At 38.3% G+C, this 12687-nt stretch overlaps 1 protein-coding gene across 1 annotated transcript in view; it reads left to right on the top strand.

Moving 5' to 3' along the window:
- The window catches only part of Fbxo9 (F-box protein 9), a 32819-nt gene that overhangs the window by 4011 nt on the left and 16121 nt on the right, over positions 1-12687 (top strand). Inside the window, exons 2-7 of the mRNA XM_059268266.1 lie at positions 709-792; positions 3194-3351; position 3684; positions 4896-4953; positions 7107-7206; positions 10091-10221. Coding sequence (XP_059124249.1) covers positions 709-792; positions 3194-3351; position 3684; positions 4896-4953; positions 7107-7206; positions 10091-10221 — 532 coding nt within the window. The remainder of the gene's footprint in view (positions 1-708; positions 793-3193; positions 3352-3683; positions 3685-4895; positions 4954-7106; positions 7207-10090; positions 10222-12687) is intronic.

Raw genomic sequence — 12687 nt, 5'->3', positions numbered from 1 at the left:
GTTCTGGAAAGTTTTTGCTTTTAGTTAGGCTGAAAAAAATTGTATTTGGAACACTGGTGATAGGACTTATGGCTGCATTTCAGGACACTTGGGTTCCTGCTGGAAAACGCATTACCTGTGAGGTGGTCTTCAGAGAGCCGTGCTGACTTACCAGACTTTATTCTATTTCCTCTCCTAGATCCAGGCACAATTTATAGAAAATAAGAGGCCAAAGAAACATTTACTGATAGCAAATTCTAGATTCAAAATGACTTGTTGGTTTGTTTCAAGACAGGGTTTCTCTGTGTAGCCCTGGCGGTCCTGGAACTCACTATGTAGACCAGCTGACCTCGAACTCAGAGATCCTTTCCGTCTGCCTCTGCCTCCTGAGTGCTGGGATTAAAGGTGTGCACCACCACTGCCCAGCTCAAAATGACTTTTGGATGAGTGGAATTGATATTTTTGGGGAACAAAATTTTAAGATTCATGGTGATACTAACACTCCTGTGGCTTAGAGTAGAGAATATGTTTTTCAGACTCATTTTCCTCTGGAAATAAACAGCAGGGTCCTAAATGCAGTGTATAGCCTTGATATTCAAAGTGGGTTCCACAAACTCAAAGGTGTGGTACTAGTTAACAGTTGTTAACAGTTAGTTAACAGTTGAGTAGATCACAAAGGGAAACTCGCTTTTGCCGGTTTCTGACTTTGTTCTGGTTTGTTCTCCTCAGGCAGAAGCGGAGGAAGATTGTCATTCTGATGCTGTCAGAGTGGGTGATGAGGAAAAGGAGAGTCCTGCTGAGAGAGACCTGCAGGTGTGTGTCGGTCTTCAGTTCTCTTGACTGCTGGTCCCGGTGGGGAGCATTTGTCAGCTCCTTGCATGGAGTTTAGCTGGACTTTCATAGTCTCTGTTTGTTTGTTTGTTTGTTTGTTTTGTATGTAGCCTTGGCTATCCTGGAACTTTCTCTATAGACCAGGATGACTTCTAACTCAAAGATCTGCTTCTGCCCCCCAAGTTCTGGGATTGATTAAAGGCATGTACTACCAGTGCCTGCCTGGCTTGGACTTTCATATTCTTTATAGCATACTTAAACCATACCTTTTCTGTAAAAATAGATATCAATAACCACAGCTTTGGAGTTCAATATGTAGTTTAAAATTTTTTTTTATTACTTTTATTTGTGTGTACATGTGTGTTCCCATGTGGAGATCAGAGGATAATTTGTGGGAGTCATTTCTTTCCTTCCACCACGTGGGTCTCAGGGATAGAACTCGGGTCGTTAGGCTTAGCAGCAAGTGCTTTTACCCACTAAACTATTGCTTTGCTCCCCAGAATGTAGGTTTAAAGTATTCACAATAATACATTTTTCTTTTTTTTTTGGTTTTTCGAGACAGGGTTTCTCTGTGTAGCTTTGTGCCTTTTCCTGGAACTCACTCTGTAGCCCAGGCTGGCCTCGAACTCACAGAGATCCGCCTGGCTCTGCCTCCCGAGTGCTGGTATTAAAGGCGTGCGCCACCACTGCCCGCCCTCACAATAATACATAAGCATGCCTCAAAACTCATAACCTTAAATAACAAGATTGATCACTTACGAGTTTAAAGTCTGTGCATAACGAAAAGCATGGTAAAGTTGAAAGAAATCACTAGAACAACTACTTGCCTTGTGGACAAAGGTTTAGAATCCTCAGTGTATAGATTATGCGCATAAATCAGAGGAACAAAAGACAGAAAGGTGAACGGGACAGTTAATGGAAAAATATGAATGGCTGTTAAATATTTGAAGACATAATAAGCCTCATTAATAATTTAACTGGCTTATGGAATACTGTCCAATTCTGTCTGGACTGTGAAAACACTTACACATTCCACTTGAGATTATAAACGGCCATTATTTTTCTGGAGGGTACACAAGCAATGTGTATCAAAATTAAAAGTATGCATTTCCTTTTGGTGCAACAATTCTCCAGGAAATTAAATCTAAGGACATAACAGGGAAAATGAGTAAATATACTGGTTCAAAGATTCCTATCATAGCATTACAACATATATGGAAAAGTCTAACATGACCTAAATATCCATTACTTGTTCTAAGGAATGGTGCTACCATAATCTAACATACACTATAGCCATTTACAAGGATGAGATAAATCTTGTGTATTAAACTCAAAATTACTGTAATTAAACTGATTATTGAACTTCTAGGTATTATAATACTTGTTTATTTGGTACATGTCATTTAGTAAATAATGAATGCAGATAAAGATTCTGCAGGTCAGGTATGACTGTAACATGTTAGAAGAGTGTGGGAACCAAAGCCCTGTACAGAACATTTTTAGAACATCTATAAGACACCTTTTCAAAAAGTCAGCCAGAAATAATACACGATTCTGTTAGAAGTGGCCCTCTTCTGGAGGAGAAGTGTACTGGTGTGAGCTCTCAGGAGGAAAGCAGAATAGAGATTGCTATTCAGGACACCTAAGAGACCCTTGTGAGGGAGGATGGGAGAGGGAGACAGAAGAGGAAGAAGCCCAGCTGTAGTGCAGTCTTAGTGGACTGCCTGAGCTGGTCCTGTGGGGTTCTGAGGATAGATTGCCCTCACCAGGAGCCAGGTCATTACGTGGGGAACCCAAAGACAGTGTGACCCTGCTGAGGCAGTACCCAGATGGGATGATAACTTGGCTGTTTTCAGAAGTTGGAGTAACAATTTCTTCCTTAAAGGCAGTCTACCACATAAGGGGCTTGACTTTTTCTGTGTTTTATATTTAAATGATCTGTGTTTAGAAGGATTTCCTTTTTGGAGTATAGAATGTTTATTAAAAGAGGAGGACTTTGGGCTGACATAGAAGTTTTTAGTAGCTTTGTAATATCTACTAGCTGTGCATTATTCACAATTGTTCAATACCATATAAATTCTGCCCCTAATTCAGGGCTTATATTTTCAATTATAATTAAAATTTAATTCTTCAGTATTTTTAGACTGTTTTTTTTATTGTATAGACAGACTTACTTTCAACTGATATTTATTCTTTAAAGTTTTAAGCAGAAAATGATTTTTTTTAAAGTATGTTTATCGGGTATTTGGTTAAAAAGAGAGTGACTTTTCTGGCCTTAGAATTAAAAGAATGTACATTGAAGTAGATTCTGGACATATTGCTAAGTCACTCCAGAATTGCACTACCTGCTCTTGATGGATCCTCAAATACCCTTTTGTTACAGGCACAGCTCCAGATGTTCAGAGCTCAGTGGATGTTTGAACTTGCCCCAGGTGTGGGTTCCAGTAATCTAGACACTCGGCCTTGCAGGGCAGGAAGAGGTTCCATACTGAAAGCAGCTGCAGACACCAAAGGAAGGCAGGAGCTGGCAAAGGAAGAAAAGTTAAGTGCTGAAATGCTCTAACAAATTCACCCTTTTTTGCAGCACATAGAGACTTTTCACTGGCATGATTCATCATTAGTCAACTCTGTTGATAGAGATGGTGTTTGTAAAGGAAAATAATGTTTTTCAGATGTGGAAAAATTTTTAACCAGTATCCCTGCTTACCTATTCTTTACAACTTCTAACTGTCTGGGGTGGTGTTATTACTATGGGCTTTGTTTTGATGTAATGAGAAATGTCCCCCATAGCCTTGGGCGTTTGAGTGCTTGGTCCCTAGTGACACTGTTTGGGGAGATGTTGGAGAAAGCATGTCACTGGAGGGAGCTTTGAGAGTTTGAAGACTCAGCCATTTCAAGTTTGCACTCTGCTTCATGCTTGCTGTTAGATGTGAGTCCTCAGCTTCCTGTTCTTGCAGCATGCCTTCACTCCATCCCCCATCTCCACCCCCTACTCCCTACCCCGTGGACCCCAAACCTCCAGAACCATCAGCCCAAATAAAGCTTTTGTAAGTTGCCTTGGTCATGGCATTTTACCACAGTAACTAATACAGCCTTTTTTCTGTCACCTACCATTTTCGTGTAATGTTTTTGTTAATTTATTGCCTCTTAAGATTTACCTAGTCTCTTAAAAAATGGATGTCTGGAATTTACAGCAGAAGCCCAAAAAGGCAGAGGTGGAAATTTCCACATACTCTTGCCTTTTCAAAGGATCTTAGTTTGTTTGTTTTTTTGTATTTGTCTTAAGACAGGTTTTCATTCTATAGTCCAGGTGGCCTGGAACTCACTATGTAGGCCAGAGTGGCCTAGAACTTACCGTGATCTCCCTGCCTGAGCTACCTTATGCCTTAGCGCATCTCACTTGGCGTCTGGGCTCCTGGCTCTTTGGAGCTGTAATTGGGTCTTTTGTTATATTTTAAACTGAACATATTGTCATGTTATGTCAGTCATTACCTTATCTGGATAGTTTGTAGCTGTTCACACTGGACATACTCTGCATGCCAGCTGCTTGCCTGACCCTGTCACTGTCCTCTTACATGGGGGCTGTCATCTTCATGTCACCACATCCTAGCAGGGTGCTCCTCAGAGCGGGAGTCTTTACGAGGCAGTGTGTTAGCCTTTCCTTTTATGATTCATAGTTTTTGTGTCGTTCACACAGAAGAGCCACCTATGACCCCAAGATATTTTTCGTTTCCCTGAAGTTTTTTTCAATAGTTTTGTGTTTTGCTTTTGAGTTCATAATCCGTTTTGAGTTATTTTTATGTGAGCTGTGAGGCTTAGGTCAGAATCCATTGTTTTGCTTTGGATGTATAGTTTTTACAGCACCATTTGAAAACGCTGTCTTCCTACTATAAATGTACTTTCTATTTACTTATTTATTTTTGTATAGGGTTTCATGAAACCCAGTTTGACCTCACATAAGGATGATCCTGCTGCCTCTGCCTCTCAAGTGCTGGGATTGAGGTCTTGTGCCACCATACCGGGTTTGTCTACCTACCATACAGATTTTCAAAAAAAAAATTTTTTTTAACCTTTTTATTTCACAGGCTCGAGAACTCTTCCTGAAGGCAGTAGAAGAAGAACAAAACGGAGCTCTCTATGAAGGTAAAGCCTGCTTCTGAGTTGTAGCTCATTAGTGATCAGTGTTTTCTTGTGCTGGAATTTATTGAGTATAGAACATTCTCCTCCTTCTACTTGAAATTATTTTTTTTAAGTTAAAAACAAAAATTAGACTAAGTACAGCAGTCATTCCTGTGGCTGGAAGATCCTTGAAGGTTTGAGGCCAACCTGGTCTACATAAAGAGTTCCAGGCCAGCCAGAGTTACATAGTAAAGGCCCCTTTTCATAAAAATAATTAGTTAAAATAAATGAATTGTATATAATTTGTTTCCAAAATACATTGCAGGGCAATATTATCATATTTGTAGGATGAGTAAAATAAATTTTCTATATTTAGTTTTGTATTAGTTATTCATTAATAAAATAAAAATCATATTGTGTTCTTTTCATATGTGAAAATATTTTGGATTCATGAAATACAAAGGATGAAATCAAAGAACACGTAGGTCTTTACATTTTACCAAAGGCAGGTGCTACAGCTTTTGTCTCTACAAACCCTACAGAAATGCATTAGTAAAATGGAGAGGTAGCTCAGTGGTGGAATCCTTGCCTGCTGTGTGTAATGCATGACCTAGGTTCTATCTCCAGCAAGGAGCAGGGTAGATAATGTACACATAAGCAGAGTGATCCTTTCCATATTAAGTTTTTTTTGGTGGTAATGATAGTAATTGGGGCATGAAAAAATGTTTGAGATTAAGTTCTTTGAAAACACATGGAAAATAACATCATTTGAAGTTACTGTATTTATTTAGAAATTTCTTCTACTGATATTTTTATCCATATTTTGAGTATCTAACTGGTCAAGTCCCTTATGTAGTCTGCATTAGTTTGTGAGGCTTCACCCTGTACTTAACATATAGTACTAGACTCAGAGTGTGGAAACGTTACAGAATATAGCAAATGGAATGAACTTCATCTCAAAGGAAAAGAGCTAACCAGCTTCTTGGGTTCCAGATTCCAGGGGGAGAGATGAGGGGGTGCTACAGCTATAAACTGCTTACCCACAAGAGTTGTGAAGAGCAGGATTTAAGCTGGGCATAGTAGTGCATACCGTCATCTCAGTGCTTGGAGGGCTGAGGCAGGGGGGTTGCCACAAGTTTGAGATATATACTGAGTATACGGGGCCAACCAGGGAAACAAGACCCTGTCCCAAAGGGAAAAAAAAAGAACAACAAAAATAACAATTTTTATGAGTCTAGAGAGATGCTCAGCAGTGCTCACAACTTCCTGTAACTCCAGTGCCAGGGGATCTGACACCCTCTTTTGTCCTCTTGGGCACCTACACATATATAGAAATAAAAAATAAATTGGGGGAAAGCCCAGGAGGCCTCAACCCTACACAAAAAACTACAGGAAACTAAGGTATTCTGAGAATGGAAGAAAAGTCATCCCCAGATTGGAGTACACCAACACCAAGTAGTCAACCCTGGAAACATACACACAGGTAACATACAGCCTGAGCAGGTTATATGTAGGAATATATCTGTATCTACATGCACATATCTATATATATGTTAACAATTAATTAAAAGAAGGAGGCCATGAATTTGAAACAGAACAAGGAGGTGTATATGTGAGGGTTTGGAGGAAGGAAAGGGAAGGAAAGGGAAGGAGGAAATGTTGTAATTATTTGTATAAGCTCTAAAAAGTGGAAATAAAATGTTTTAAATAAAAGTAATAATATTTCAAGTTTATTTAGCTGAGTAAGGGCACACTGGGGTAAAGGAAATTGGATTGGAAGGATGAATTGCAAATCTCTTGATTCTATCCAGCATTTAATTTTCTTCAACTTCGTGACACAGGAAAAGTTCATCCAGAAGTAATAATTCTGAGCTATAACAATTGCATTAACAAATGGAGTCCCATAAAGAAACACCCACACAGAATCATGTCTAATGAGTCAGAGAGGGTGGGGAAAACATGGGAAGGATGAGAAGATAGTCCCCTAACCTGTTAACCTTGAGAGGATTGGAACCTGAGCAGCATCGTTTGGAGATATGTTTCTTCAGTGTGCTACTGTTTGTATGTTTGAAGTATTCAGCTGTTATAAAAAAGTGTGCCAACCACAGGTAAGGGCAATCAGAGTAACTGACAGAAATGTGTGGCCATAGCTAATTCAGCTTTATCTCTTCTTTTAGCCATCAAGTTCTACCGTAGGGCTATGCAGCTTGTACCTGATATTGAGTTCAAGATTACTTATACCCGGTCTCCAGATGGTGATGGCGTTGGAAACAGCTAGTGCGTATATAATTTGACAGACAGTAATGCATAAAGTTGATAAATTAAGTATTTTTTGCCATCCTAACTCTGAACCTGCTAAGAAGGTGATGCTGATTCTGTTACTGTTGTGTTTAGTGTGTCCATGTTTATAAGTAGACTTATTTAATTAGAGAAATTTTAAGATTTACATTTTAAGTAGATGTAACAAACATAAGGTGATGAAAGTTCTTAAAATTAAATTGATGATTATTGAAAAGAATGAATTAAAGAATATATTTCAACCTTCAGAAATCTGTTTGAAATGGAAAGTACTAAAATGTGGTTAGACTAGTTGATAAATATATTAATTAATGCTTGAAGTTGTTGGTAGGTGTATAGAACTTCATTATATAAGCCTCTATATTTTAATCTTTTTGACATTTCAAAAAAAGGCATCTCATTAGGAAAATGCTGAACTATAGTGATCTCATTCTCTTAATGTCTATAGAATGAGGATTATTAAACCTGCCAAATAGCATTGCCTAAAAGCATAGGTGCAAGGTATAAGCATTGAGAGAAGTCATGTTTCATTGTACCTGACAGCACTTCCATCAGTGAAGCATTGGTGGTTTAAACGGAAAAAAGATTAAGAGTATACTTCAAAGCAATGCTTTTTTTCAAGACAGTCACAAAATTGTTTTGACCTAACGTCCCTCCAAAGCCCAGCTTGATGTCATTAAAAGCAGAGGTGTTTGTGCCCAGGAGGGAATGTCAGGGTCAAATGGGCATTACAGGGCTAGGAGTATAGCTCAGTTAGTAGTGCTTCTCCACACGCAGCACCGTGTCAAGTGGGTGTGATGGCACCTACCCATGATCACAGCACTTGGGAGGCTGAGGAAGGGATCTGTTTAGTATCATCCTTGAATGTATAGTGAATTGAGGGATAGCCAGAGCCACGAGTCCCTGTCTCATTAAGGGATGGGGAACCAATACATAGAGTTTTGTTTTGTTTTGTTTTTTGGCTTTTTGTAACAGCGTTTTACCGTGTAGCCCTGGCTGTCCTGGAACTCACTTGGGAGACCAGGCTGACCTCGAACTCACAGAGATCCACTTGCCTTTGCCTCCTGAGTGCTGGGATTAAAGGTTTGTGTCACCACCACCTGGCCCATCACACAGAGTTTTGCTAAGGAATTATTTGCTCTGTCTTGAAGTAATACAATTACGTTTTTCAGTATGTATGCTTATCACCAATGTTTCTAATTAAATTAGCATACAAAATGATATGCTTCATCTTGGGGTGTGTGCGTGTGGTATAATCAGCTTTGTTCTTTCTCCTTCTTTCTTTCTGGTCCTTTTCCTACTTCCAGAACCAGTATTTCTTAACACAGAAAAAATCAACATTTAAGAGTTGGATAAATCATATTATAAACATCCAATGAAGTCAGTATTAATTGCCTGTTTAAATTTTTCAGCTCATAATACTGTTCACCAAATTAGAGTTAACAGTGTGAAGTAGTTCATACTCAAATGAATCATTTGAGCTTTTCCTAAATCATCTTTGAATTTGGATGGAGTTACCTACACATGGATCTTAGTCGGTTTTATAGCTATGTGCTAGGTGCTTTAAGAAAAAAAATGCAGCCAGGTGATGGTACACACACCTTTAATCCCAGCACTTGCGGGGCAAAGATAGGTGGATCTCTGAGTTTGAGGCCAGCCTGACCTACAGAGCGAGTTCCTGGACAGCCAGGATGGTTACACAGAGAGACTCTTGTCTCAAAAAAGAAAAACAAACAAACAAACAAACAAACAAACAAAAACACTCAAAAAAAAAAAAGAAAAAAAATTGTTTGTTTATAGAAACACAGATGTTATGGGTGCTGTATACGGATTCAGTCAAATCTGTATTGCTAGATCCATCAAGTTTATGTTACCAGATCTGTGAAGTTCTAAGGATTCTGTTTTGGGAACAATTCCACCCCCGTTGAAGTTTTTTGTTTTTGTTTTGTTTTATTTGATTTGATTTTTTGACACGGTTTCAACATGTCTGTGTTGAAGTTTTATTAGATGGGCCATTGAGTTTATCTAGGGCCAACCATATCTGCTTTCTGTATTATGAAATGCCCTTCCTGTTTTCCTAACTCCATCCTCCTGCAAGTCTTTTTGTAATTCTGATCATCTTTAAGGTTAACTTCATCAAAATGGAAAACTAAAACAACCTTGCAGCTATACATCTGTAAATATTGGTAGATGATTTGTGGATTGTAAGACTTGTTCAGATTTGATATTTTACTCTTTAGGGTAGTGTGACAGATTAAGGCAATTTCTTTAGAAAACTTAGCAACTCAAATGACATCTGCATGGTTTTTTTTCATATAGTCAGAAGGGATTGGATCACTAAATAGGGGCTGGAGATGTGGCTCAGTGGTTAAGAGCACTGACTGTTCTTTTAGATGGCCTGGGTTCAATTCCCAGCATCCACATGGCAGCTTACAACTGACACCAGTTCCAGGGGATCTGACCCCTTTTCTGACCTCTGGGGGCTCTGCATGGTGCACAGACGTACAGACCAATACCCCCACACAAAAAAATTCACTGAAGAACTTATACAAAATTTTCAAATTGCTTAATTTTTTTCACTAACTCATAATATCTCTACAATTAAACTAATTAAATCTCAATGCCTGAACCTAAAAATCCTAACTCTTTGAATAATTGCCAGATCATTTTTGTTTGAACAACTGATAATGGTGCTTTGTAACAAGGCAGGACACACATTAGCACATCTTTTAAAAGTAGTAAGAAAGTTTGTTTTTTAGGTGAGTTTGTAAAGCCGTTTTGAAGGTGCTATGAAGAAACAGGTTTTAACCTGTGTGCTCTTACAGCCTGAGGCATTCAGTGACTCACTCCCTCTTCTTTTCAGCATTGAAGACAATGAGGATGACAGCAAGGTGGCAGATCTCTTGTCGTACTTCCAGCAGCAGCTCACATTTCAGGAGTCTGTGCTCAAACTGTGTCAGCCTGAGCTTGAGACCAGTCAGACTCACATATCAGGTGGGTGGCTTCTTGGTTGTTTTCACTCAGAAACACTTGAACCTTGGTGTAAAGTCAGATAATTAGTGCCCTAGTTCCAGATGTGATGGGCGATCTAATTATAATAGAAATAGCTATAGATGTAAATCTGTGCTTTTCAGAATCTGAAAGAACAGAACTGGTGATGCAGGAATTTGGGATGACATACTTTTTTCATTGAAGCCCTTTGGAAACTGGAGGAACAAGGTGTCAATAAGTACATCAGGCAGAGTGTACAGTGGTCATGATAAGGCAAAGTTTTCAGAAGTTACATTTTCATATAACTGTTTAAAATTTTCTTAAATGAAAATAGCTTTAGTGTTAACCGTAGGCAGAGTTTTTTGCTGATCAGCTCTGTCCCACCAGCTGCTCCCTAAATAACCACACAGAGACTTAATATTAATTATAAATGCTCAGCCAATAGCTTAGGCTTGTTTTTAGGTAGCTTTTACAACTTAAATTAACCCATTTCTATTAATCTATGTGCTGCCCTGAGGCTCATTTACTTCATCTATGAACTTCCCATCATGTTTGCTCTCATGGTGTCTCCTCAGACTCTGCCCTTCTTCCCAGCATTTTATCTGCTCCAAAAATCCTGCCTAGCTACTAGTTGTTTAGCTTTTTATTAAACCAATCACAGTGACATATATTCACACAGTCTAAAGGAATATTCCACTGTTCTTTTTATTTTGTCTAAATAAAAAAGAAATGTTTTGATTTTAACATACTAAAATTATAATATAACAAAAACAATTATCAAGTAAGAATTACAGTTACAATATCCACTCAATTTGTATTTGGCAAATTTAGAGAAAATATTCTATTTATCTTGTCTTTGTGAGTCTAAAGTTTCATACCTAACTTACTTTTTATCATAACTAAGGAAAACTTTAAGTCTAATTATTTAGTCTTTAACACCATCAAAGACCCCAGAAGAGTGTAATGTTACCTAATGACAGGGACATCTGGCTGCCAGGACAGTCACCCAGAGTTCTTTTGTAACATTGGGGCATCCATCTTTGACCTATAGCCCTACTCTGTCTGACATACTTTTCTGAGAAGCAGGGAATTTTGAAGGACTGCCTTACCTTATATTGGCAAAGTTTGATAGTCGCTTTCTTTCACATCCTGCAGGTCCAGTTTGGACAGTAAACTTCAGCAGTTGAGGCAAGGCCAGTTTTTTGCCCAAATGGCAAGCTTTTTCCATAAAGAAAGCAAACTCCATACTTCTTTTTTTTTTTTTTTTTTGGTTTTTCGAGATAGGGTTTCTCTGTGTAGCTTTGCGCTTTTTCCTGGAACTCGCTTTGGAGACCAGGCTGGCCTCGAACTCATAGAGAATCGCCTAGCTCTGCCTCCTGAGTGCTGGGATTAAAGGTGTGCACCACCACTGTCCGGCTCCATACTTCTTTTGAAGTAAATTGGTCCTGTCAGGAGCAGATGTATCTCACTGTCATGAAAAGCCTTAGGTTATTAAACATATTAAATGTCATATACTGTAGGTCTTTGAAGTGTTTGAAGATCACCTATCTATCTAAATATATCTGTTTAACCTTGAAAACATACCTAACATGACTACAAGTTTGATTATTATAGATAACTAAGTACTAATCTGTATTTCTTAAATGAGCTGCATAAACATAATACCCCAAACAAGAGTAGAAACATACATACAGTATAACAAAATTAACCTTAAATTTGTATCAAGAAACCAAAATCCATACCAATGTAAAATATTTTGAGATTAATAGTTGTATTTTGGATTAAAGTAGATTTAATAATCTTCCCTTTTCTATATCACATCCCCCTTTTTCATTTAGAAAGAGATCTTAGAATTTAACTCCTTTGTTTAGTTTTTTTTTTTCCCCTAACTATAACCAATAACAACTTATAACCAACCCCCCTAAACAATTACAAATATCCATAACCTATCTTTTGGGAATGTGGGTGTTGTTTTTTGTAGACTGTTCCCTGTTGTCTGGGGCACTGGCATCTTTGGGGGAACCTAGAGAAAATCAGGATAATTGTTAAGTTTTGGCTGAAGTAGTTAGTGAGGCTGAACTGTCTTAGCCAGCAGCCTTGAAGCTGTTTTGGATGCAGAACTTTGAGGAAACTGTAACAAAGGCATTTTGAGGTGCTGGATCACCTGGGTCATTTTTATTGGTGTTTGGTTTCCTTGCTCTGAAAATACATAAACTTTTAAAGATAACATACATGTCTGTATTAATTATAGACTTTGTGTTGTACACAAGTTAGCCAAAGATGATTTTTTTGTTTGTTTGTTTTATGTTTGAGCAGGTAAAAATATGTTACATGTTTTGTAGTTTTTCTAGGTTTATTTTTTTATGTCTGTAGCCAGGATTTTCAGGGTGTCTTCCCTAATCAAACCTGATCCACATCAACCTGGAATGAATCCACAGCCTCTCATTTCCTGTGAAAATAAAAGCATAA

The sequence above is a fragment of the Peromyscus eremicus genome, chromosome 7 (assembly GCF_949786415.1).
Source record: "Peromyscus eremicus chromosome 7, PerEre_H2_v1, whole genome shotgun sequence".
Classification (NCBI taxonomy): Eukaryota; Metazoa; Chordata; class Mammalia; order Rodentia; family Cricetidae; genus Peromyscus; species Peromyscus eremicus.
The sequence above is the reverse complement of the archived record's forward strand: the minus strand, read 5'-3'. Positions and strand labels throughout refer to the sequence as shown.